Source organism: Ochotona curzoniae, unplaced genomic scaffold, assembly GCF_017591425.1.
Source record: "Ochotona curzoniae isolate NIBS_2020 unplaced genomic scaffold, NIBS_Ocur_1.0 scaffold_2476, whole genome shotgun sequence".
NCBI classification, from domain to species: domain Eukaryota; kingdom Metazoa; phylum Chordata; class Mammalia; order Lagomorpha; family Ochotonidae; genus Ochotona; species Ochotona curzoniae.
Window position 1 is genome coordinate 1,820,378 of NW_024467095.1, and position 27,291 is coordinate 1,847,668.

The window sequence follows — 27,291 nt, forward strand, 5'->3', positions numbered from 1 at the left end:
AGCTCTGGAGTTCTAACCATCACCTACTTTTTTCTCCCAGTGGAAAATTCTCTCCAATAAATAAGAAATTAAATTTATATAACAGAAATTTCAAATGGAAGTTTATGGACAGCTCACGCTTTGTGCCATCAATCACTTCCAATAATCAATTCTGAGTTCCTGTCCCTCAGTTAATCTGACTGCTGATTATTCACTCTACACTGCCTTTCAGCTTCTCCTGTTGATAACTGAAATACATTTTCTCCTGACATGAGAATAAGGCAGGCACTTGCATTAAGAGCACTGTAATCAGAACCCCTAGGAACTAAAGGGAAACAAGCAGTCCAGGCTAGCAGCCCTGCAAGAGCTTGCTGTGTAATTCCTCCAGTGCTAGAACCCCGATGACTGAGACAGGAGCAGGGCAGGCATAGCCTCAAACTGGGCGTGTGCTCTGCAGAGAGCCTATGGGAGGTCCCCAGAGAGTCTAAAGCTCTCACCAGAGAGGAGTTTAACAAGATAACTCAGCTTTAAGTAATAGAGGCAGCCTCCTGGCCTCTTGGCTGTGAAAGGGCTCACCTGCCAAGAGCAATAACACAAGTAATTACCCCTCGGTGAATAACAGATCTCTGTGGGATTCCAGGACTCAGACCTGCTGGAGTTTCCCCACTACCTGGGAATGCACTGCTTTCCTCATTAAGACCTGCGATGGAACCCTAATAGGCAAGCGGGATGAATTTCCCTTAGCACAAGGATCTCTGTTTAAGATTACTGCCAAAAATAAAGAGGTGCCTGGTACTAAAAGCTATCAACCAATGGCTTTTCCTTCTGCCAGAGAAATCACAAGGTTGAAAAGATCACTAATATCACATTAGAGTGTTTTAGAGCTACAAGTAATGACTTGAAAGCTCCTCTCCTCCTGCAGCTCCCAGGCACAGAGGCGGAGTGACCTTGCACACTGAAGCCACATTGCTGGTGGCTGCTCTGAAGAACATGAGTATGCCATTTCCCCAGCCCTCTATCTTACCCGCTTTATTCTGCTCCCTGTCAAGACATCCGTCACTTTCACCAGCTCCCCGAAAAGGTTTTCACAACCAACCCATCTAAAAATATCACGATTTCACCAACCCATCCACTCTTAAAGGTCTAGAAGACAGGACACGAAGTTGTGGTTTTCTGTCCCACCCTTCTCCTAGCACCTTGTCAAGTCTAACCCCAAGGAGAACTCAACACAACTTGAAGTTATTATGTCCAGAACAAATTCACCAAGTTCTCCCTCTCCACTTTAAAACATAGCTACCTCCCTCTGTTTACCAGCAAGTCAAACCTCATGAGCCCAATGCGTTATCCAAAAACAAACAGAGCTGAGAGCCCTCCCTGCAGTGACGTACATCCACAAAAGGCTCTTCTAGCCCCAGAACATCCCTCTTCTCGGCCATCCTAGAGACACAGACCACCCACCTTCACTTACACTACTCTGGTAGCTGCGTGGCCTCAAGCCCTTTCTTACGAAGCTTTGTGTTCTCCCAAATCCACTAGGCCCACCCTCGATCCCTTAGATGAGGACTCCCTGGTGAGGGCATGTGGGGGTCACTGACACTCGGGGACAAGGCGTGAACCCCAACCAGCAGGGGCAGCCTGAGATGTCTGTGAACTTGTCCTCACCCTGGTGCTAAAGACAAGCTCTGGGTTCTTACAAAGAATACATTCTGTCTGACTCAACCGTCTTCCCGAGGAAACAAAGAAGTTTTGGGAGTTGCCCAGTTTTGAGAGAAGTTTTGGGAGCGACCAGGAACACCTTGCACGTTCGGGATCCCACGTGGGATCGTATTTGTATCCCAGCTACTACACCTCCCATCCAGCTCCCCGCTTGTGGCCTGGGACAGGAGTAGAGGATGGTCTAAGGCCGTGGGACCCTGCACCCACATGGAAGTCCTGGAGGGAACTCCTGGCTTCTGATCAGATCAGCTCCAGCCATTGTGGCACTTGGGGAGTAAATCAGCAGACAGAGGATCTTTCTGTCTCTCCTTCTCTCTGCAAATCTCCCTTTCCAATAAGTATGAGATTTTTTTTATTTAAAAAAGGTAGAAATTAACAGAAACTCAAAAGTGGAGTCAGTCATTCAAATTGAATTAATGAAACAAAAACTTACTATGTATTTGTTTCTATCCCCAGCTGACTTGAGTGCTCTAAAATCCACAGGTGTACTGACACCAGCTAATACCTACGAAACATCTGCCATGTCAGGCACAGCTCTAGGCACACTACACGCAGACTCTCATCTCATTTGCAACAGACCCACCAAGCAAGTCCTATTATTATGGCCACTTCCCAGGCAAAGCTGGCACTTTCAACAGCAAACTCACTTGCCCAAGGTTATAGTCAATCATTAGTAAGCTGATGATTTAAACTCCAGCCAGAAAATCAGTTCAGTTCTGCCTCAAGACAGGATGTCTGTTTCCCAATGCGTGAACTGGCATAAAAGAGAGGTTGATGGATTAGATGTATACACACACACACACACACACACAGTTTTTTGGGCATTGATTTGTGTCCTGGCTGCTCCACTTCTAATCCTGCTCCCTGATAATGGTCTGGGAAAGCAGCAGAGGGTGGCCAAAGGCCCCAGTACCCAAATGGGAGTCTCAGAAGCTCCTGGCTCTTAGCTTCAGATCGGCTCAGCTAAGGCCATGGCAGCGATTTGTGGAGTAAACCAGCAGATGAAAGATCTGTTTATGCCTCTCCTCTCTCTGTGAAAATCTGCCTTTTAATTAAGAATAAATAAATCATTTTAAAAGCGAGAGAAAAACAACTACAGGTCAGAGCCCTCTCCAAAACAACAGAGGTCACACACACAGTGTTTTGCTTTCGTTATGGTGTTATTCAAAGGGAATTGTGACCGTGTCAAGGAACACTGCTGAGAAAGGCTCCAACCCCACAACTGCAGCCGGGCTCCTTTCTGAGTCCTCAGGGCTCCCCTCTGTCCGGGCAGAAGCCAGCATGCACCAGAGCTCTGCTGGTCTCTTCCGCCTCACCTGCCAAGCCCCACACTGCCTCAGTAATCACCCCGTCAAGGCAGTTCATTCAGGGGCTCCTCGTCCCACCGACAACCCTGGCCCCACGCCCAGCCTCCACCTGCATCCCGTCTCTAAAGCTCTTCATCACATAGAGACCCTGTTGCCCGTCCTTGAAAGAAGTCTCCTGCCCCATGTTGAAATGCAGTGTGTTTTATTTGCACATACTCGAAAGGTAAAGCACCAGAGAAAGCAAGGAATCTGCCATCTGCTGGTTCATTCCCCAAATCCCCACAACGGTCAAGGCCAAGCTCAAAGTCACGAGCTCAGAACTACTTCTGAGCCTCCCACACGGATGACAGGGTCCACTGTCCCGGGACCATCATCTCCTGCCTCCCATGAGACACCATGCAGCAGCGACTCGAGCTGGTACTCATGTGGCATGCACAGCCCCCTTGCCGGCATTCCCTGGCCACAGGTCCCCACCAAGTCACTTTTACCATGAACTTCTCCACTCTTGATAATGAAATTTTTAGAAAAATATTTATTTATTAGAAAGGCAGAATGACAGAGAGAGGGGGGGAATCTCCCATCTGCTGGTTTAATTCCCAAACAGCCACAAGGAGTAGAGGTGGGCCAGGCAGAAGCCAGGAGCCTGGCTCCCAGCTTTGCACCAGCTCAACTCCTGCCACTGCAGTCACTGTAAAAGTGAACCAATGGATGGAAGACCTCTCTCTTTAAATCTGCCTTTCAAATAACAAAAATAAATACAAATAAATATATAATAAACATTTAAAATTCTCAGCGGTGTATTACTGTAGGCCAGGCAGGTAATTCGTAGGACACGCAGCTAAGGATTGGACATCCAAGGCCGACCAGCAGGCTAATGGCTCAGCACTCACCCCGCCGGAGCCGCTGACCTCACTTCCCATCAGCAGCAGCTGTCATGACTCCTAGCAAACCACCGGTCTCCTGCAGCCCCAGCCCACTCCCTCACCTGCAAAAGCCAGGACCCACAGGGGCTGCTCATCATGAGGTTCCCCGGCCTTCCAACACGCGCTGCTGTTCACAGCTGCCTCTGTGTCTTTCAGCTGTATCTTTACACGGACTGACAAGAAGCTGCACTAAATGTAGCTGGGGATTCTCCGAGCCCAGCCAAGGCTCTTGATTCCAACATAATTTAGGGGTTCCCCTTCCCTCACAAACAGCACGACCTAAATCTTTTTAAGGAAAGAAAAGTATGGACCCAAACACTGCTAAGTTTTGCTTAGAGGTTAGTAAGGAATGAAGAATGGAGGGTAGAGTGGGGAGGGCAGGGTAGGACAGCATACAGAAAAGCATTTTGTGTTTTGGGCCCAATGTGATAGCCTAGTGGCTAAAGTCCTCACCCTGCACACGTGCCAGGATCCTATATGGTCTCCAGTTTGTATCCCAGCTACTCCACTTCCCACCCAGCTCCCTGCTTGTGGCCTGGGAAAGCAGGCAAGGACGGCCCAAAGCCTTGGGACTCTGCACCCGCGTGGGAGATCTGGAAGAAGCTCCTGGCTTCGGATCGGCTCAGCTCTGGCTGTTGCAGCCACTTGGGGAGTGAATCAGTGGATAGAAGATATTTCTCTCCCATTCTCTCAGTAAATCTGTCTTTCCAATAAAAAATAATCTTAAAAAAAATTGTAATTAACTTTAAAATACTTATATGTTGTTGGAAGCTGTAAGGACAAGACCATAATTTAAATACCGATTATTAACTTAAAAACTAATTCTGGACAGCATCCACCCCAGCATTTTGAAGGAATTCCAGGATTAATTGGAAAACTGGGCAGCATGACAGAACGTCATCAAGAAAATTACAAATATGATCCCAATCATAAAGACATCACAAGACTAAAATCCTTGCAAGAAAATTGCATTTCTATTTTAAACAAACTAGTGGAAGTAAAAAGTAAAAACTGAGACCACTGATTCAATCCTTTTCAGCTGTCCACTGCTGTGGGAATTCATAAAAACTAACAGAACACACAGTTAAGCCAAGAGACCCACGCGAGGTGCTGGGAGAGGCTGCCACAGGAGATGCGGATGTCATCAGAAGACGGTCCACATACTTGGGCCCTGGCGTCCCGGGGGAGACCGGGCGGAACTCCTGGCTCCTGACTCAGGTGAACTGGCTCAGGCCTGGCTCTTCTGGCCGTTGGGGAGTGAATCAACAGATGAAAGGGAGCTCATGATTCTTCTTCTCCATCTCCCTCTCCCTCGCCAATTTTGTGTCTTTGAATTATATGGGTCTTTAAGAAAAAAAAAGGTGTCGAACCAGCAATGTGCCAAGTTGCTAGTGCCAAATTATAGAACTTGGAAATCAATGCAAAAAGAAGGAAAGTGGCAGGTGAGTGTTAAAAATGAGTACATGCAGGCCCGGCACGACAGCATCATGGTTAAGGTCCTTACCTTGAACACGTCAGGATCCCATATGGGCGCCGGTTCTAATCCCGGCAGCTCCACTTCCCATCCAGCTCCCTGCTTGTGGCCTGGGAAAACAGTCGAGGACGGCCCAAAGCCTTGGGACCCTGCACCCACGTGGGAGACCCAGAAGGAAGTTCCTGGCTCCTGGCTTCGGATCGGCATAGCATCGGCCATTGCGCTCACTTAGGGAGTGAATCAACGGACGGAAGATCTTCCTCTCTGTCTCTCCTCTCTGTACATCTGCCTTTCCAATAAAATAAATAAATCTTAAAAAAAAAAAAAAACAAGCAAACAAACAAAAATGAGTACATGCCCTAAGTCAGGCACACAGAATACCAATTCCTCAGCTGTCAGTTGTGACCCTGGGGTAGAGTTCTCAGCATCATTGTCACTGTACGCTGAGGACCAGCCCCAGAAGACGTAGGCATTAAAAGCAACACAAAATGCCTTGGGATCTGGGACCACCACCCTGCTCCGTACGCCTGCACATCATCATCAGAGCACTGATCTGAGGCCCAGCTACTCCTGTTCTGATCTAGCTAAGAGGAGGCAACAAACAGCAACAGGTGATGGCTTAAGTACTTGGATTCCAGCCACCTGCAAGGCAGATCTCAACATCAGCTGGCTCCTGGCCTTGCGCGGCCCAGTCCCTGCAGAGTGAACCAGCAGATGAGAAATCATATTTTCTGTTATACTGCCTTTCATATCATAAACAAATCCTTAAAAAAAAGAGTGCCCTGAGGGACCAAGAATTGGCTCAGTGGCCAAATCTTCACCTTGTATGCACCAGGATTCCATTTGGGCGCTAATTTGTATCCCAGCTGCTCCACTTCCGATCTAGCTCCCTGCATGTGGCCCGGGACAGGAGTAGAGGATAGTCTAAGGCCTTGGGACCCTGCACTCACTTGGGATATCTGGAAAAAGTTCCTGGCTCCTGGCTTCAAATCAGTTCAGCTCCAGCCGTTGCAGCCACCCGAGGAATAACCAGTGGACAGATCTTTCTCTCTATAGCTCCTTGTCTCTGTAAATCTAACTTTTCCAATGAAAGATAAATAAATCTTTTTAAAATGCCCTGGGAGTAATCCAAATGAGAGGCCACTCCTCCGGTCATCAAATGTGGGTGCACCTGCTCCCCATCACACACGTCATTCACCATGTGTCCTTTAACCACATACAGTAGAGAAGCTAAACCAGCTCACCGGGTCTCAAAGCCCCAAGATCAACAATATCAAAACCAAACTTACTCCTTCAGAACTGCCTACCAAGGGCTTGCTAAAAATACAGATTCCCAGACCATTGGCAGAGATTCTAATTCAGTACCTCACAAGGTCTCCACTTAAATGGTACCGACGCAGTAATCTGTTTTAGAAAAATCACTGGGCTCCCTTCTCACTCAAACCCTACCCCTCAGGGAGAATTCATGACTAAGAAATAAGCGTAAAGGAAGGAAATCGTGTGAGCAAATAACAAGAATAAATCAAGATGATTCTTACACTTGCACAGAAAATTAAAGTATAGAGGATGCAAAAGCAGAAACAAGAATCCAGACGCCTCCCAAGAACAGGGTCAAAACCCAGCAGGCCCCCCCTCCCACCACAGCACCTCTACCAGAGTGGGGCAGAGCAGGGTTCAGAACCCAGCAGGGACCCCACTCCCACCACAGCGCCTCCACCAGGAGTGGGGCAAATGCTGGCTCTCTCCATGACCTAGAAGCTGACTTCCCTCCCTCACTCCCACCCTTCTCAAGTCCTGCTGCTCTAGGAAAACACTGCAGTGTTCCGAAGGACCGGTGAGCCAGGGTGGCTCAACCCATGGTGCCAGGCTATGCTGCGCTCGAGCCATCATGCGACCCCACTAATTGATCCTGACTCCACTCCAGAAAATCCCAGAGCCTCTCTTTATTCTATCCACCTTCATATGAGACTTACTCAAACTCTGTATGTGTAGTCTCTTGTAACTAAGCCATCTCCTCCAAAAAGCAGCAAACAAGGAATAAGAACAGAAAACAAGCTTCCTGTAGGATAGGAACTCAAGCCTGCCATAAGGAATAAGAGATTTCTCTGCTGTGCTTCAACAAACCTAAAAAAAATATAGGGTTTCTTACATAATCACAGCCTTAGGGGACCAGAAGATGCTTGGAGACACTTCACCCAGCCACCTCACTCCAGTGTTGAGTCTGAGCCAGAATATGTCCCTAACCGCCCCAGACCGAGTACGGCAGCACCCAGGCCAGAACTTAAACCCAACTCGAAGGCCAATAATCTCTCCTTCTGTCACAATGCATCCAAGGGACAATGCAAATATTTTGATTAATTTTAAGCAAAGCTTCCTCAAATCTCTCTAGTTGCTTAGTGTGGTAAATGAGGTTGGTTATTACAAGCACATCCCAGGCAGTTCACTCCCCTCAGAGACACCTTAAAGCATCTCACCTCAATCTTCATTAAGGCAAAGAGACATGATGGCACTACAAGCAAATAAATGGATAAAAGGTGCCAGGCTAGGCCCACAGCACTGATCAAGCATTTCAAAAATGGCATGTCAAAGCAACACCAGCATTTTCATTAATTGCACTGTTCCTGTTTAAGTTGCTTAATTTCTTACAGTTTAAAAAATGCCAACTGAAACTACTGTTCATTTTTTTTCTGAAACATTAGAGCCAAGTGAGAAAATACATAACATTAATTTATCTTATTGCGTCTCACTGAGAGTAAATGAAATCCCTCAACACTCCATCTGCATCAAATATTCACAACCTGTGCTTCTGCATCAGTTTCTGCCATAAACATAAAAAGCATTTGTCAGTCTCCTGGGAGAGGAAGTGGGAGCAGACACTGTGTGTGCGGCCCTGCCCCAGGAAGCAAGATGAACAGAGAGCACTCAACAGGTCCACGGAGCTCCTTACCTGGATTCAAACACCTAGCCACCTTTCTCGTTTGAACCCACAAAAAGAAACACATTTCCCAAATCTCACACTCCAAGTAAATTGGGACATATCCTTTACCAACTCATTGCCCACTCATCCCTGGTGCCTACCAGCCTCGGCAGTCCCCTCCCACACCCACAACCCACCCAGTGCAGGAGCCAGTGCCTCCCTGCCATCAGCCTGAGCCTTGTGTGTGCTATCTGCCTCTATGAACACTGGCCACTGGAGCTCGCTAAGCTGGACGGCACTGCCCCAGGCCAGAACTCCAGCAGATTCCATGCAGCAGCACAATCTTAAGAGAAGTATCAACACAGCCACACTCAAGATTCTGTTCAACTCTTCCTGAGCCTGCTTTTGACATTGACTCACCTATTTCACCCACATCCCTCCCATTCCTGGGAAAAGAGTGACTTTGGAAATACGCGGGACCAGCTGAAAAGAAGTTACAAACTCTTAGTCATAGTTTCCATAAGAAACAAGCATCCAAGCAAAAGCAAGGTTTTTTTTAATTAGTCTCCCATTCTTAAAAACTAGCAAGTGGGCTTTATGTCAGATACTGACCTCAAGGGTTCTAGAACAATAACTACTACACTGCCTCTCTTCCTTCTGTCACCTGGAACACATGTACCATCCAGTCCCTTGATTTACAGCATTTATGTGGGACACTGAACTTTAAGAAATTGAAGAGCTACTGCAACAGCACTTAGGAATAATCACCCAGCAAACCCCATGGACTTTGCACTTGCTGATCCCTGCTGGGCGCACACTTTCCCTGTGGCTGCCTCCTGGATGCCCACCACCTCTCCTGCAAGCACTGTCCCCTGCTGGACAGCACGCTCTGTTCATCTCACTCCTTTATCGTCTGTCCAGCCCATGAATCACAAGGGCAGAGGTCAAATCTACTTCTTTTTATTTCCACTTCAATGACCAGACAGCGCATGATGATCAATAATTTTTTTTATTTGTGCAGGAAAGGATGGACAGAGGACTGCTGATGCTCTTTCGCAGCAGTACTTACTGTTGCCATAACTAGAGCTACTTGGGCTTCTGGTTCACAAATGAGATCGATTTGAATAAAAACTTACTTTTCCTTTAGTTGCAATCCTGACTGTAAGCTACCATGCCGACCTGATAGGACATGAGCATTTATTTAAAACTATCATGAGAAACTTTCACCCTCCTACTTTACTTACTTCTTTGCAAGCAACCCTTTAAACATTATCATTCAATTGCATTATTATCCTTTTGAGTAGTAGAATAAGGGCATTTAGTACTTTAGGAAAGGTGTCTTTAAAAAAACAATACTTATTTTTATTGGAAAGGTACAGTTACAGAGAGATCTTCCATCTGATAGTTCACGCCCCAGGGGGCCTCAACAGCCAGAGCTGAGCCAATCTGACACCAGGAGCCAGGAGCTTCTTCTGGTTCTCCAACTTGGGTGCAGAGGCCCCCCACCCTCTCAGCCCATGAACAGGGATCTGGATGGGAAGCAGAGCAGCTAGGATTTGCACCGATGTCTGTGTGGTACGCCAGCACCAAAGGCAGGGCTCAGTCTTCCATGCCACTGCCCGAGCCAAGGTGCTTTCTTTTTTTTTTTTTTAAAGAAAATCCTACATTAGCTGAGTACACATACAAGGGAGCAGGTGAACTGACTGCTCTGCCCCACTCAATCCTGGGAAGACACACACCTCTGAGATTACAAAACATTCGGCTGTAGTGAGCGAAATCACAAGTATAGGCTGTGCACCAAAGAAAGTTCCACTAAGATACTCAGCAGGAAGCAAAAACTATGGCCCTCTCCTCTTTTGGGTGACCTTAGCCACTTAGCCAGGGGGAATCATGGCTCTTAGTACAAAAGTCAAGCCTGGTAGAGCAATCCCCTTCACCTTGGGAGGCAATCAAGGGCTGGGGTCGAGGCTGTGGTGACACGGCAGCCACCCGGGCTGGGTTACTCTGCTCCCTGCAGCCTGCCCGTCAGCAGCTGGCTAGCCCATGGACTTGCACGGCTACTTCTGAGGATTTCAGCAGATCCACTCTAAGACAGGCAAACAGACTCAGTGAGGAGGGAAAAGGAGAATGAAAAACACAGAAGAGGGCTCAGTTCCCAAAACGAAGGAAGCAGGTCAGGAAAGCCAGAGAAAGTCGTGCTCTGAGTAGCTGCCATTCAGGACGACTGAATCTTATACTTCAGTACTAAGATTTCTAACAAACAACATTTGCTGATAATATTCCGTAGCAGCTGAATTATTCAAAGAAACCTGGAGTTAGAATCCGTCTGGGTTTTAAGAAAGTAAGATCTGCACTGACAAAGACATTTACTTACCAAGTTACATTTCCTCTACCCACACGCTTGCTGCTCTCCTAAAGCTCAAAACAAAAATCCATCTTCAGTTTTTCCACCAGCCTCGCTGACTGTGTCAGTAACAGAACGGCTCCGAAATGCTCGTGTGTCAGCTTACTGCCCACTTCCTCTTCTCACACATTCCAGAAGCAACCCTGCCCCTTCGTCCTCACTCACAACGGCAGACACCACCACAAGCATCAACATGAGAAACAAACAAACTAGTGGGTCATTTCTACAATTTATTTGACAAGTTCTTTCTCCAGCCTTACAAAAGAAACAAACCCAGGCGTTCATTAGGCAGGCACAGCAGATACCACAGAAACCTGAATTAGCACAGCCCTGCGACACTTTAGCCAGAAAAGAGGAAGGTTCGTTCCTCCCGACTACAGCCAATGGGCACCCAGGCCAAGCAGCTGGCTCAGCGGGGGCAGCACACCCCCGACTGGTCAGGGCCCCACCTCAGCCCCTGCCAGGCAGGAGAGCAGTGTCCCTCACTTCTGACACACGCTCCTTATTTGCCTGTAACACAAAGCTTCATCTTTCTTTGTAGCGTTCTTACAAAGCAGTTCCTAGGACTCACTGAAAGCCATCACTCTCCAAGAAAATCCACGTTTCTTTGCAGAAGAGCTTCCCACAGAGCGATCTCCAGACAGGGCCCCAAGCCCAGCACAGCCCTGCCTCTGGCTTTGTGGCTCACCTAGCTTCCCTCCTTGATCCCTGCCTGTAACCTGCAGTATGGTCTCTGCACACAGTGCAGTGTGTACACAGCAAAGACCACACCGGTCACAGAACTGCAAATGTCACCACCCAAACTCAAGCATCCTTTATACCACACTTCTGTGCACGCAAAGGCCTTAAGGTGTGAAATGAAGTCACTGTGACGGCAGCTCTGGGACAAGACAAGGACTAACATCTCATCTTCTTTCAAGTAAATTACAGTCAGTTCCACTTTCCTGCAATTTGTGGCCAGGCATCACTGGCCCCACCCAGAGGTCCTGAAGCCAGAAGCAACATGGCATGACCAGAGAGAGCGCGTACTCTGACAGACAGAGCAGGCTTAGGTCTCGGCAATGAGAACCAATAGAAGGACTCTGCTTTCTAAACCATACATCAAACACCTACAAAATGCAGTCCATCATCTTACCACATTCTGAAATCTTACTAACCACGAACAGAGCACTCAGCCCAAGATGCCATATGTCCAGGGTAACTGACAAGCAGGCAGTCACCTCACTGACTGCAGCCTCAGTGGGAACACTCCACCAGAAAGGACGGTCTTTAAGACAAATCCCAGCCACATCAATGCAAAATTCAAAGATCCCAACACAAGATAGCCAAGCCCTGCTTTGTCCCTAGGGCAAAAATCAGAGGAAATGAAAAGGCTGAAGAAAGACCCACTTCAAGATAATGCATCCATGGTTCAGGTGAATATTTCAAAGAGGAATACATGGGCCTTGCAAATTCCATCTCCTTCAGTTTCTGGTAAGTTTCTGATGCTCCGATATGTATGAATAAAGAGAAAAAGACAAAATCTAGATACCTTCAGCTGGTGGCAGATTATTAACTTAGAGACGCAAAGGAAATTTTGAACCAAATTCACACACATAAGCTGCTGAATGGTTTAAACCTGGTAACAATGGGTCCACATCGCAGGGGTTAGTAAAACCTTTTACAACAAAGCTGTGAGAATTTGGGAGAAACTGTCAGAGGGTCTTTGCTGTTCCATATGGAAGAGTCAGAACTGCAAAATGAAACGAAATCTAGACGTTATGGCCATTGTAACCACAACACACGGTAACAAAACCCCCCACCGCACCCCCAAAACTGCTCGGTTCCAGGATCTGAAAAGGCTAGGAGCTGGATCAAGGCACACGGGGGACCGACAAAATGTTACAGGATCATAGAGCTGGAGCTCCATTTTTTAAATAAACTTCCTGGGTTACATTCAGAAAGTGAAGAGTCACAAAATGGGCCAGATCCGCTGTTAGGAGCACCCGGTCTGAGGGTCAGAACCTGCCTGCGCCCGCCCTGGCTCCAACCCAAACCGCCATGTGCCCTGAGGCAAGCCACTTGCAGGCGGTAAGGGGTGGAGTAACCACAGGGCGCTCCAGCACTCCTGCCGGCCTCACATTTTTGGAGTCTAAAGGACACCACCCAGCTCTTGGGCCTAGAAAACCAGGCACAGACATTAGAGGTGCGGGGCCAGGACGACTAGAGGACCAAGAGAGAGAAAAAAAAAAAGTCTGGAGTCAGGAACTGAATGTCAGGGAAAACAAGATCTTCAGGGCTGGCCAAGTCTCTCGGGTTCCAGACAACAGATGTCAGAATCTCGAAAACTTGCAAACTTTCATCACGGGTCAGTAGGGACAGAAAGAGTGGGGTGGGGGTTAGGGTTAGGGGGCTCCGTCCTGCCCACAGCCAGGAGATCTAAGTAAACCCCTGGAACCCCGCACGCCTAGGTGTCGGAAGACACGGACTCGGTGGCCGTCCAGTGAGGACAACTCGAGGGGTGGGTGAGAAGTGAGGCAGGGGACGGAGGGAAAGGAGGATCTGGCGGGAGGGCAAGCGGAGTCCACGCCTGCCTCGAGCTCCCGGGCCCCGCTCTCACCATCTTGACGATGCCCCGCTGCACGGTGGGGACGGCGGGTCCCCCGGAGGAGCCGCCGCTCTGCGCGGAGGAGGCCATGTGTGCAGAAGGCAAGGCTGCGAGTGCTACGGGCCGGCGGGCTGGAGCCACCAACGCGGGTGTCGGCTTTGGCGAGGGGCTGCCGAGGCGAGGCGAGGCGCGGAGGTCGAGCTGCTGCCGGCAGTGCACCGCTCCGGCTAGCTGGGCGATCACAGCGGCCACAGCAGGACTCGGGGATCCAGAGGAGACGCGATCGCCACCGCCGCCGCCACACGTTCTACTCGCCGCGCAAGCGTGCCAGAGCGCCACCGCCCTCCAGCCAATGAGCTCCCAGAGCCCGCCGGAGCTCGAACCAATAGGGACCCTGCCCTCGGAGCTCCGCCCCTCAGTTCCAAATCGAGGGCCGAGTACCAGGAAGCGCTGAAAAAGCTGATTTGCGGTGAGGGGACGGGGATGGGGCGGGACTTCCGGGGCAGCGGGGAGGGGGCGGTGTCGGGAGGTGTGGTGGGAAGGGAAGGACACGTCAGCATCTGGCCGAGGGGCGCGAGGGGCCATGGGAGCCCCAGGGGCGGGGCCACACCCAGGGGCGGGGCCGGCCGCGCGTTGCTCGTGGCCCCGCCCCGGGCCCGCCCCCGGGAGGGGCGCCCACGTGGACGGGCGGCGGTGGACGGGCGGCTGCTCCCGCCGGGCTGTCTGTGGAGACAGCCGGAGAGGCCACATTGCCGTCCTGCGGGCCCTAAGCTGACTTCCGACACAGCCTCTAAGTGGAGTGTGGGGAAAACTTGGGAAAGTTAGAGCCCTGAGGGACCTCCTGCGGAAGCCGAGGGCCGCGCTCGGGCCGCGCTCGGGCCGCGTCGCTGTTAAGTGTCTGTGAATGGAAGGAGGAAATGTCTCTGAGAGGCAAGGCCTGAGCCTCGTTTCCTCAGCGCCTCGCCAAACGCTCCTGCGGACTTGGCCAAAGCCTCGATCCTCGGCGCGCTCTCTGCCGGGAGATGAGAGCCACCGAAGGAGTGTGATGAGCGCCTCCAACTTCCTGTGCCCCTCATCCTCAGCTCTTTTCGTTCACGAGCCGCCCGGGCCTAAGAACGTCTCAGTGTTCCTGGAGAACTGCTACTCTGTGGACCTAGGCACCTTACGTGTGGGTGGTGCGTCTTATCAAAGATTTAATCCATGTGTAACTGGAATTCAAGAATGTTTAAATGAAAATGAGAACACAGGATAAACCGAGTTTAAGAATAGGAGAGGAAATGATCTATTTAGAGTCTTTGAAAAGAAGAGAAAGGACCCAGAATATAGATGGAGAGTGTAGTTCAAACCTTAGAAAGGAGTCTTTCCTTTGCAACAAGGTAGGAAAACAGAGGAATGGGAAGAAAGAAAAAAAGTTAAGATTCATTGGTGGGAAATGCAGTTTTAAAAAAAATATTTTTATTAATCGAAAGGCAGGGTTAGAGAGTGAGAGGTGTGGTGGGATAGAGAGAATCTTCCACAGGTCAGTTCATCACCCAAATGGCCAGAGGCCGGGCTGAAGCCTGCAGCTTCATTTTGGGGCTCCCAGGTGTGGGGGGGCAGGGGTTTAAATACTTGGGCCACCTTTATTTGCTTTCCCCAGCTCATGAGCTGGGTGCTAGATTAAAAGCATAACGTTGGGACTTGAATCTGTACTCCCACATGGCATGATGATGTTGCCTGGGGGGCTGGGGTGGGGTTAGCCTGTTGCACCAACCTCTGAAAGGTGTTTTATTTGTTTGTTTTATTTGCAGAGGCCACAGCTGCTCTCTTTCCAGTCCAGGTCCCCATTAGCATGGCCTGAAAAAGCATTGGAGGATGGCCCAATTCCTTGGGCTCCTGCACTCACATTGGAGATTCAGAACAGGCTCCAGGTTCCAGGTTCTCAGCTTTAGATCAGCTCAGCTCTCGCCATTGTGGCCATTTGGAAACTAAAACAGCAGGTAGAAGACCTTCTCAATTTCTCCTCTCTCTTTCTCTCAAATCTGCCTTACAAAGAAGTCTGTAAGATATCTGTCCTCTGCTCATGACTGCATGCCATGTCTTCTAAACATGCAGCTTCTAGTAGAATGTGTCTTGAGAGGTCAGCTTTATGGCACATCAGGTAACAACACTTCCAGCAAGACCAGCATCCCCTATCAGCGTGCTCGTCTCAGTTCCATCTCCCTGCTAACATGCTTAAGAAAGAAGCACACAATGGCTCAAAACACTTGGTGCCTGCTCTCCTCTTGGCACTTCTGGATTGAATTCATGCCTCCTGGCTTTAGCCTGGTCCAACTCATGCTACTGTGGTTAAGAAGTAAAGCAGCAATGGAAAATTGCTCACTGTCCCCCTCCCTTGCTCTCTGTCACTGTGCCTTTCAAGTAAATCTTTTAAGAGGAAGGAAAAAAGAGGAAGAAGAAAGAAAGAAAAATCTCTTTTATCGAACGATATGCTAGAGATCGTCCATGCCATCACCGCAAGAATTCAAGGTAACGTTTCTCTCAAATAACTTTCTTCCCAAACATACTTTCCAATGTGTGTCTCAGGAACAAGCCAGCGGTATGTCACCTGTGCTTCCTCCCTGTTCCTCATGCCCTACTTGTTGCTGATGTCTGTTAGATGTAGAGCACCACAGTCAGACACACAGGCCCTAGAAACAAAGGCTGAATGACCCTGAGCAGGCTGGATAGCTTGCAGGACCTTCACTTTCTCCTCCATAAAATAAAGCTGACAATAGGACCTGCATCACAGGGTTGCTGTGGTATTTATGATCCCAATTAGTATGTGTTGAAGCCTTAGCATGTTGCTGGTGTTACAGAACCCCACCATGTGAGTGAATTTGCGTGCTGCCCAGCAGCTCAGTAGGTTAACACTGAGATGAAAGCAGGTGTTTATTGCAAAGCTCAGAGTGAGGAGCAGATACTTATTGTCTAGTTCCCAGACTGCTTGAAGGGTTAGGGGTAAAGGCTGTTCTGGATTGCATTGAATTTGGGTGTGGAGACATGCTGGATATTGTCTGGGGGTTACTTCCCAAAGGCTCTCAGTACCTCTCTCTTCCCTTAAAGCTCCCTTGTCTGTTTTGCCTTTCCGATAAAAAAATAAGTAAATCTTAAAAACAACATATGACAACTGATGACCTTCTGGATGTTTCCAACCATGTTGCATATTGATCTGAATAGTCAAAAGCTAACACCTTTTTATTGGGCGAGCGTTTAGGGAACGTGAATTTGAGCTTTAGCCAAGAAGCCTTTCAGCAGTCTCGCACCCTGACGTGCCTGCTCTCCATCTCTCCCGTCACACAGGGGCTGTTATTTCTAAATGCCTCATGCAGTTCCAATTTTATTAAAATGCATAGTGGTTTAACTCATTATATTATCAAGTGTTTCAAGATTGCTTTTATTTATTTGACATGAAGTGGTAAAGAGATCATCATCTACTGGTTCACTCTCCCAGTGGCAACAGTTAGATAGGGCTGTTCCAGTCCAGCCAAGAGCCAGGAGATTACTTAGTGGGTGATCTGTGTGTGGTCCAAGCTCTTGGACCACCTTACCTTGGCTTCCCAGGCACATTAGTAGGGTGCTGCATTGCAAGTAAGAAGCTGAGACTCCGACTGGCTATCCAAAATGTGATGCTAACATTACAACCAGTGGCTTAACATGCTGTGCCACAGAGCCAGCCCAAAGTCATATTAAAAAAATTTGAGGGCCCGGCGCGGTGGCGCAAGTGGTTAAAGGTCCTCGCCTTGCACGCCCGGGATCCCATATGGGCGCCGGTTCTAATCCCGGCAGCCCCGCTTCCCTTCCAGCTCCCTGCCTGTGGCCTGGGAAAGCAGTCGAGGACGGCCCAAAGCTTTGGGAACCTGCACCCGCGTGGGAGACCCGGAAGAGGCTCCTGGCTTCGGATCGGCATAGTATCGGCCCGTTGCGCTCACTTGGGGAGTGAATCATCGGATGGAAGATCTTCCTCTCTGTCTCTCCTCTCTGTATATCCGCCTTTCCAATAAAAAAATAATAAAAATAAATCTTTAAAAAAAAAAAAATTTGAAAGATTTATGTATTTTTATTTGAATGCAAATTTACAGAGAGTAGGAGAGAGAGAGAGAGAAATTCCATTCTCTGGTTCACTCTCCAGGTAGCCACAACAGATAGGGGTGGGCCAGGTGAGGGTGAAGAGTCTGGGACTCCAACGTCTCCCAGGTGGGCACAGGTGACTACACTGAGGCCATTTTCTACTGCTTTTCCAGGTGGATTAGTAGAGTTAGTGGCTCAGACTCAGGACTTGAACCGCTGTTGGCGTTACAGGTGGTGGCTTAGCCCACTGTACCATAAACCTGACCTTGGATGTTGTTGCTAATAACTTCTTAGTAGAAAAAAGTGTATCAGCCTAAGGGAAGAAATATGCGCTCTTTCTGACCTGTCCTACCTACACACTAACTCCATGTAGAAGATTTATATAGGCGCAATATGCAGGTATACAATTACACGATTTGAGTAATGGTTACGAAATTTTAGTTAACAGGTCATATCTGTGCCCTATTCTATTATCGTTTAAGGGCAAGGCCAACTCTCATTCCATTCCCTAAATTGCCATTAATCAATGCCTCTGTGTTCCCAGGAGCCTTGGATAATTGAGTATTGATTTGCTCATGCTACAGCTATCGGCTTTGACCTCTGTTGAGTTTCATCTTTTCGGACCTCGCCTGCCACATAAATCCTAAGAAAGAATGCTTAAGGAAACTTTCAGCCAGCGGACTCATCCCTATCCTGGGGTTCTCTGCTCTTCTCAGTCTCTGTAAACTGAGATCCTCAGGCTGGGAAGAAACCAAAATATACTTTTTCTTTTTCATCATCAGAATCCGGAAGCAAGGGGCTGACAAACTCACAGTTAGGGAAGTTTCAGCAAATAACAATAAGCCAGGCAAATTAGGGAATAAAAAAACATTTCTCTTTCATGAATCCAGAGGTTGGAAATAAATGCCTAAGGGCTCAACCACTTCAGTGCCAGAAACTTGGCCTCTCCTTTACACTTACAAAACCACTGCCTCATCTCCAGACTCTGGAAGAAGAAAAGGAGCAGGATCAAGTGGAAAAGACCAGTGCCAGAAATAGCTTCTCTTGTAAAATTATTTATTTATTTATTTCATGTTATTTGGAAGACAGAGAGATTTTCCATCTGCTGGCTTAATCCCTAAAAGGCCTACAATAGCCAGTGCTGGGCCAGGCCCAAGCCAGGAGCCCGAAACCGGTCCACGTCTCCTGCCTCCTCCTCATCCACTGCCCCCCAGGGTGTGCTGAGCAAGGAGCTGCAACCTGAAGCCCAGCTGGGCTTGAACACAGGAACTCTGTTATGGGAGAGTGGCATCTGAAGCAACATCTGAGCTGCCTGCCCATCTCTGTTCCCCCGTGCTCCCCCTTCCCTCTCAAATAAAGAACAGTAATACTCTTGAAAAGAAATGGAGGGTCCGCTTGCTGCAAAAGTAGGTGAAATCTGGATTGGCAGGGCGGAGGGAATCGGGAAGAGCGGTAGCAGCTCCCCACGTTGCCTCTGGCCGCCTTCTGCCCTTTGGGAACTCTGCTCGAACCCGCGCTGTGGTTCAGGGCAGCCTCCTTGCCCTGCCTTCTCTCCAGACCACGAAAATCAGGCAAAGGAGCAGGGTGGTGGGTCAGCAGGTGAGGTGATCTGGGGTGGGGGGGGCTAGGGCTTGACAGCAAATGGAGGATCTCTCTTTCCATCTCTAACTCTGACTTTCCAATAAGTTACTGTAATCTTTAGAAAGGAAGAAATAAAAGAAAAGAAAAGCCCATGAAAGCAGTAAGCCTGTGTCCCATGCATGCTGTCCCTGGGCCAGCCCCCCCCCCCCCCGCAAATAGCCTCCAGGGAACATGGGCTCCCTCCGCATCACCACCTGCCCCTCCCTGAGAAAGTACCCCCCTCCACTGAAGGACCTTCGTCTGTGCTACCCTCACCATTGCAGCCATTTGGGAGGGAAGCAGCAGGTAAATGAGTTAATCTCCTTTCTCTCTCTCATACTCTGCATTCAAAACAAAATAAATGCTTAAAATTTTAAGTAAAAAAAGAATAAGCACTCAATAGCTGTGCTCTAACGTTTGAGATGACTTATCTTCTTTTTGTGTTTCATTTATATATCACGTATCTTTTGTGTTTTCTGGAAATTCAAGCAGGACTGTTCGGCAGGAGCTGGGTATTATAGTGATCAGTGGTCAGGCCCTGACAGAGGAGGGTCCTAAGTCATAAATTGCATTTAACTGCTACCAGCAGGCCACCTGCAGAGCTCTAAGCAGCAGCAGTTACCTAGTGAATTAACTACTATAGAACTGCATACATATTTACGTCTAATGTGATAGCCCAGAGTTATAACTTTCTTCATCTAATCTCCCAGCAACCGAAAAAAAAAAAAAAAAAAGGAATGATGCAGAGGCATCTTGAGACGAAGGATGCAGAGATGATCGCACTGGGTGCTTCTCAGTTGTCTGAATGAAGCAGGTGGTGCTGAAATTCCTAAGGCAGCTCGGGTTCCTGTGGAAGTGGTGACACCAAAACTGGAAAGGAGACCCTTCGCAGGAAGGTTGTGGCCTGAAGACCCTGGAAGGTGAGCCAAGCGACAGAAGGCCTTTAAAGGGTGGGTGAGCATCGTTCCCACCAAGGGTCTCAGCTTGGGAACCTAAGGGTCAGCACAATGAACAAGAAGACAAGCAAGAGATTATCGTCTGGGTAAACGGTGAGGGTCAGGAGAAGAGGGCCAAGATAAGCGATGGGGGAAATGGACCTGTGGTTTTATGAACAGACAGGGTAGCTTGAATGTGGGCCTGGGCAGACATGTTCTTGCTGGGAAGTCCAAGTGGAGCTGAGGCTGGAGGCCAGAGTTCAGGAGGCAGCCTTAGGGTCGCTTTCTCCGTTGATCGAGGACTTCAGGATGGGCTGATTCACACTCCTAAAGGACCCCGTCTCATGTGCAATAAGCCCCTAGTTGAGCCTCAGTCTGCACTCAGACCATGGAGACCCCAGAAAGCAGCAAATCCTCTCCCCTGATCCTTTATCCCAAGTCCTTCTTCCATGGGTTTGAGAAGCAAACATTGTAACAAATACTTTTATGAAACAGTAAGATAATTCTAAAATGATGCTATACCCTGTTGTTCAGTGGCAAACACTTAATAGAGTCTGCTCTCCTAAGAGTGCTTGAGAGAACAGGATGTCGCTTTATGCTGCAATCAAAACAGGCTAAGCAGCCATAGTTATATGATGCTTATATTCTTTCTTTAAAAAAGAAAATGAAAGCTTTTTCCCTAAACATGGCTGCTGAGCCACTTCTCTTTGCCCAGAGCTCTGTCCCTGGGACAGGGAATGAAAAATGGAAAAGATGGCTGCCTTCTTGGGAGAGCCTATACTAATATCAGAAACTCAGGATGGGGTCCTTATTTGGGGTACACTCTAAATTTGGACTCGAAGTCCTTACAACTAAGACAATTTGAAAAGGCACATTTAAGTTATATAATTCTCACTGATCAAAAGAAGCATATTATTTCATGGGAAGAAACTAACATTTCCTTTGACATTGAATTCCAGAAGGCTCTCATTACATGACTATCTAAAGAACCATGACTAATATAATAGGCAGTGTTCGGGAACCATGTTTTTATAAGAGTGCAGAAATGTGGCTACTCCGTTCATAAAGCTCACATGAAATCTAAAAGAATATGATGGCTTGTGACTCGGGGGAGTCCATGGCAACAGAACAATCAGCACAAAACAATAAGCAAAAAATCTGCTTAAGAAAAGAAAACCAAATAGGAAAATCTCTCCTTCTAGATCCTGACAGTCAACTAACGCATTCAGGAAAGGGCGTACGAGAGCTAAAATACTCTTGATGAGTCAAGTGAAGGTAATATTTAGGCATTCACCAGAACTCACCATTTTGGTGAGGAAAGTTTCACAGAATGTTTCTAAAACTGGATTCCCTAAGCTTTTTTTTTTTTTAAACAATATCTGTATATTTGGAAAGCACAGTAACAGGGGGGGGGGGGATAGAAAGAGAGAGAGGCACTTGTATCTGCTGGTTCATTCCTTAAATGGGCACAAACAGCCCAGATAGACTCAGGCCAAAGGCAGAAGCCTGGAGCTCCATCTGGGTCACCCATGTGGGTGCAGGATCCTCCCCTGCTTTCTCAAGCACAATATCAGCAAACTGGATTGGAAGTAGATTATCAGGGACTTGATGCTCATATGGAATGTCAGCATCACAGTAAAGATCTTAACCCACTGCACCACAACACCAGCTCTAAGATCCCCTAAATTCGACACGACTCTGACCTTTCACTTAAACCCTGTTGATACTGTAAAGTGATTCAGAATGAATGGAGAAAAACCTGGACTATACATAAGAATTTTCAAAACTCATTCAAAGCTTTTAATCCAACTATTGGGACATTTTGTAAAACCAAAGGGGGAAAAATGTCCAGGGCAGAGTGGCACGAGTTTGCTAAATATTGTGACATAAACGTTGAGAGTAAAGTCATTGGAATGTGATTGTCAGGATGTGAATTTAATTTTCAATTTACTTACCTTCTCCAAATACCAATTTCTTTATCTGTAAAATGGGAGTGAGAGAGACACCTGCTTCACTGGGTTATTGTGATATCAGGTGAGGTAATAAACTGCTGTTAGAGTGCCTAAGACCTAGAAGATTTTGTAAAGGTTTATTTATTTATTTCAAAGGCAGAGTTACATGGAGAAAAGGGGAGACAAGGAAAGAGAGGTGGGGAGGGAGAGAGATCGCCCATCCATTGGTTCACTCCCCAAATAGCTTCAATGGCCAGAGCTGTGCCAGGCTGAAACCAGGAACCATGAACCTTTTTTTTTTTTTCATTTTAAAATTTTATTTTTGACAATCTTTCATAGTTAATTAGGGCACAAAGGTTCAAGGGCTATAGGAAAGTGGGTAAGACTATCATTTCCACATATTTTTTTCCTTTATCTGGGGTAAAGGGGGATTTTAAGGGAGAAGCCCCACCCAGGCCCCACCCATCCCAGGTCCCTGATGTGGCACATGCTCCGAGGGCACTGCTCAAATGGTTTTGATAGTTCAACAGCTGTGAATTGCTGCTAGTCTTGCCACTCCAAGCACGATGAGGTCGCTGAGGATTCCTCTGATTGACATAGTCCATCTTAGACTCTCCGTTTGTCCTGTTTTCACTGCCAACATATGGCTGGGGTAGTTGATTAATTTGTTCTGTCCTCTTTCTTTTCATGGTTAGGGATCTGAGTCTGGCAGTTCGATTAGGAGGATCCTTAAAGAATCTTTGTCTGAGGTGATCCCAGACCAGGTTCTTGTGTGTACTTGCAAGTACGGGGCCCAGTACTGTCTATCGTCCCGATCAGCTTGTGGTTGCAATTGCTAGGTTGGTTCTGTTTCTAGCCCTGTCTTGCACTGGAACCAATGAGTGTTGCAGTCCGGGCTGATTCTACCCAGTACACACTCGGCCTTCACGTAAACCAGCGGGAGCTGTAGCCTAGTCAGAGCGACCCATAATAGCCCCCACCAGGCCCCTATCCTGGTTCCCATGCTTGCCAATATATACGGCAGACTAGTCCGGTCTGTCCCATATCCCATTCAGCTCTCATACATGTCAATGGGCATTGAGACCTAGTTCAAACAACCAGCTCCACTGTGCAGCCCCGACACTTGCTGTTGTTGGGTGTCCTTCTGTCTAGCCATCCCTGCCCCAGTCCTGGTTTTTGTGCCCTCTAGTGGGAGTGGTAACCCAAGAGGGAGGTGCCCACTATTTCCCTCCCAGGCCTCTCCCACTCCTGGATTATGCACTCTATAGGTGTTTCTGGAATTTAACTTGACAGATTTAGCCCCCAATGCCAGCTTCTGCCAGCTGATGCTGCGGTAATGCCCAAGCAACCCTCACCCACTCTAATTTATGCTTGCACCAGGAGGAACAATCAGCTCAGCCTGACTTTTCCTTGACCTAGCACACATGAGAGACCCACAGGTGTTGTAGCCCTGCCTAGTCTGGCCTGCCCCCATCCCAGCTCACGCTTTCCAGTGGGAGTAGCTGTCCAGCAGGGGAGCTGCCCCCCCCCCCGCCCGCCACATTCTCTGCTGGCTCTGCCCCCTCTCTCCTTGGTTCTCACGTGTGCTGCTGGGCACTGCAGCTACATCCAATACAGGTCACCTCACTTTGGCATTCCATAATGTGTACTGGTTTTTGTTGCGACCAAACCTAACCCAACCCACACTCTGTTCTGGTGCTCAGATTCATCAGCGGCTGATGTGAACTGATTCAGCCTGGTCTGCCCCCAACCCATCCCAAATGTATGCCAGTGGGATACTTCCCTTGGCCTGTTCTGGGCTGTTTCCTACCATGCTTTTTGCGCTTACCTGCAGGGGCTGTTTCCTGCTAGAGGAGTTGCCCAGGCTCCTCCATCAGAACCTCTCCCAGTGCCAGATTTTGCGTATACCAGTGGGTCCTTGAGCCAGCCCTACTCAGTTCACCTCCTGTCCTAGCAGGAACAGTGACCTTTCCTGACTGGCCCTTAACCCAATCTGATTCTTACTGTTGGATGTTTCAGCCCAGCCAAGGTTCGTCCATACCCAAACACAGCTCACACATGGTTCAGTAGGGTCTGAGACCTAGCCTAGCCCACCCCACATCTACCCTGGTCCTCCAGAGCACCAGATGGTGTTGGAGTCTAGCCTGACTTGGTGCATTCAGTCCCAGTCCACACTTGTGCTAAGGGAGACTACAACTGTATCCTGATCAGAACGCAGCTCCCATTCCAGACCCGTGCTCCTATCTTGTTTAGTCCCAATGATGAGGAACTAATGTGTCTCCTAGCTGTCACCAACACGCTACCTTTCCTTCCATCTTACTGCAGACTCTTGGTTGAGGGTCTCCCCACAGGACCAATCCCACTTTGTAGGGCTCATCATCTTCATATCACTGCTCTGAGGCCTCACCGCACTGCTTAGGGGGAGTGTAAGGAAGGCCCCAGGAAAAGGGGACAGGAGCTGTCCAGATCCTTCTGCTTATGGCCCTCAAGTGTTAACCACCAGGTTGTGGGAGGTGGCATGGCACAGAGAAAGCAACCATGGGCCAGAGCCCTGGGGACACTCGGCAGATAAGTCTCTGCGAGGCAGCCTGGGGCAACATTTAGTTGTTGTTGGGGAACTTGGAGAAGCCTCCATAACAGGATGAAACCCCTGAAAATGGGAATGGGACTGAAGCAAGAACAGTTAGACTGAATCTCCTTAGAAACTATTCCTGGGCCAGGTGCTATGACTCAGTGGCTCAGTCCTCGTCTTGCAGACACAGGGATCCTATGTGGGTGCTTGTTTGTGTCCCAGCTGCTCTACCTCCCATACAGCTCCTTCTCTCTATAAATCTGCCTTTCCAATAAAAATAAATGAATCTTTTTAATAAAAATAAACTATTTCTAGTGTAAGGAGATGGAATCCCAAATTATGTTGTGGTGGTTGAAAGCCCCGGCTGTGCTGCTAGGTTTTGTATGTATTGTCTGGCTGCCTCTAAGAACACAGTCAGAAGAGGTAGACAGGAGAGCTGAGAGGCACAGGGATAACACACACTTAGGCATGAATGAGAACAACCTCACGGGAGAAGTGCACCTGCCCAGCTGAGGCCATCTGTGGATGTAGTGGAGTGGTGCCCAGAGCAGGGCCTGGAAGGGCTCGGGATGTCTGTACCACGGCAGCGAGGGCCTTGCTGCTTACTGCCTGGTTGCTCTTTGCTCCTGATTGCTTTGGAGCTGGAGCTGCTTCTGTGTCCGGTTGGGAGGAGCTGATGGAGTGACAGCTTCTAGCACATCTCACCTGTGTCTGTGCTTGGCACAACTGGTTCTGCAAAATCCTCATTGATTTTAGTTTTTTTTTTTAAATAAAAGGTTTATTGATTTATTTATTTGAAAAACAAAGTGACAAAGTGAGGAAGAGGTGCACAGAGAGCATGCTTTTATTCTCTGGTTCAGTCCCCAAATGGCTGCAACAGCCAGGGCTGGGCTAAGCCCAAGTGAGGGACCACAGACTTTATGCATGTCTCACATGAGGGCACTGGGACCCAGCTCTAGGGCGACCTGCTGCCCTTCCCAGGTCGCCAGCATAGAGCTGGATCCTACGTGGGCTAGCTGGGACATGAACCAGAATCCCTAAGGATGATGGCACAATGAGTGGCAGCTTAAGCTGTCGTACCACAATGTCACCCCTTGCCAATTTCTTCTTTAACTAGTTCTGCTTCGTTCTTTCCCTTGTGCTTCTTGTACCCTCACTACCCATCTGGTAGGCTTTTTGTAACTGTCCCATGATTATGGAATATCCTAATCATGTTTCTCATTCTTTTTTTTTTTCCATTTTATTTTTCACTCTAGGGGGTTTGGTTAAGACTTCCCTTGGGTTGCCCACATGCCATATCAGAGTGCTTGGGGTCAATGCCCGGCTCCAGCTCCTGATGCCTGCAGTCCACACTCAGGGGAGCGGGCAGTAGGGAGGCCATTACCTGGGGCGATGCCTCTGAGCCCCAGTTAAGTGTCTACTCCAACCCTAATGCTCTTTCTTTCTGAGAACAGCATGTGCGTTCAAAAGTTCCCCCTGCTGTAAGCCACTCGGCACCAGGTGGACCCTACAGGACTGCCTGAACAGCCTCCGGAAGACTTCAAACCTCACTGTAATCTAATATCCGTGTTAAATGACTTGCTGAATCATTAATGTTTCTGGCTTTTTTTTTATGTCATGCTTTCCCAGTACACAAGGTGTGTGAATGGAGGCTGGCAATGTAGCATAGCACATGAAGCTGCTGACTGCAATAGATGTAGTTTCAAGTCCTGGCTGTTCTACTTCGGATCCAGCTCCATAGTTACGTACCTAGGAAAGCAGCCGACGATAGCTCAAGTGCCATGGCCCCTGGGCCCCGTGGGACACCAGGATGGGATTTCAAGCTCCTTATGTTGGCTTTGACCTGGTCTACCCTGCCACTGCAGCTGTTTGGGAATGAACCAGCAGGTGGGAACTCTGTCTCTCCCTCTCTCTGCCTTTCAAATACACAAAATAAATATTTAAAATCTTTTCTTTAAAAAAGAAAATCCGAGAGGAAAGATCAATATTATTTACTATTGATCTTTTCCAAATCATTAATGTATGGACTTTCGGGGACTCTCAAGGGACCTTCAAAAAGTTTGCCCCCGTTTTTGTTTTTGCACCAAAATAAACTTATCTCTTAATGTCATTTTCCACAAAGTTTTTGAAGTGTGCTCATATGTTAGGTTAATCCTTTTGTTGGTTTGTTTCTGTTAAATTCCTTGTTTTTCATTCCACGCCTAACCTCAGCTTCCGGGAACAGCTTCTGCTGGGTGTCCGAGCAGAGAGTGGGTGTTGAGCGAGGCTGCAGGCAACGGCACCGCACTGTCCTCACTGCGCTCTGCCTCTCTCCGAGCTTGCACGGTCTGTCCCTTCTGCGGGATGCGGGTTCTCCTTCCAGGGGCCGCCTGGGGAGGTGCTGACAGCCACTCTGCGGCAGTGTTCCAGGGACGTGCAGAACACTGAGCTGGCTCCAGGGGGAGCCCCCTCACTCTGCGAGACTACCCGATGACAGCGGGAATCTGGCAGCTTGCTGAGTTTTCTCTCCCCCAAGTGGTTTGCTTGGAGCAACCGCACTGACGCAAACATTTATGAGAATTATAAACTAAGAGAACGTTAGAGAGAGTCCGAAGTTCCAGAAGAAGGCAGAGAAATTGGGGGGAAAAGAGGTGGACTGTGGAAAGTCTACGCGAAGGAAAGCAGAAGATCTGTGATCGTAGGAGCTCCGTCCCAGCAACTCAACTGGCTCAGACCAGGCTGTTGCAGTCTCTCAGGAAGTAAGCCATCAAATGAAAGCTCTCTCTCTGGGACTATGTATTTCAATAAATCAAAATAAATCTTAAAAACAAAACGAA

At 48.4% G+C, this 27,291-nt stretch overlaps 1 protein-coding gene across 2 annotated transcripts in view; it reads right to left on the reverse strand.

The window, feature by feature from the left end:
• The window catches only part of SND1 (staphylococcal nuclease and tudor domain containing 1), a 375,610-nt gene extending 361,996 nt beyond the window's left edge, over positions 1-13,614 (reverse strand). Inside the window, exon 1 of one of the 2 annotated variants that reach the window (XM_041002494.1) lies at positions 13,320-13,614. In XM_041002494.1, coding sequence (XP_040858428.1) covers positions 13,320-13,397 — 78 coding nt within the window. In that variant the 5' untranslated portion in view covers positions 13,398-13,614. Of the gene's footprint in view, positions 1-10,690; positions 12,679-13,319 lie in introns of those variants that run through there. The other variant, XM_041002495.1, reaches the window with a different exon arrangement.
• Positions 13,615-27,291: the final 13,677 nt, after the last annotated feature.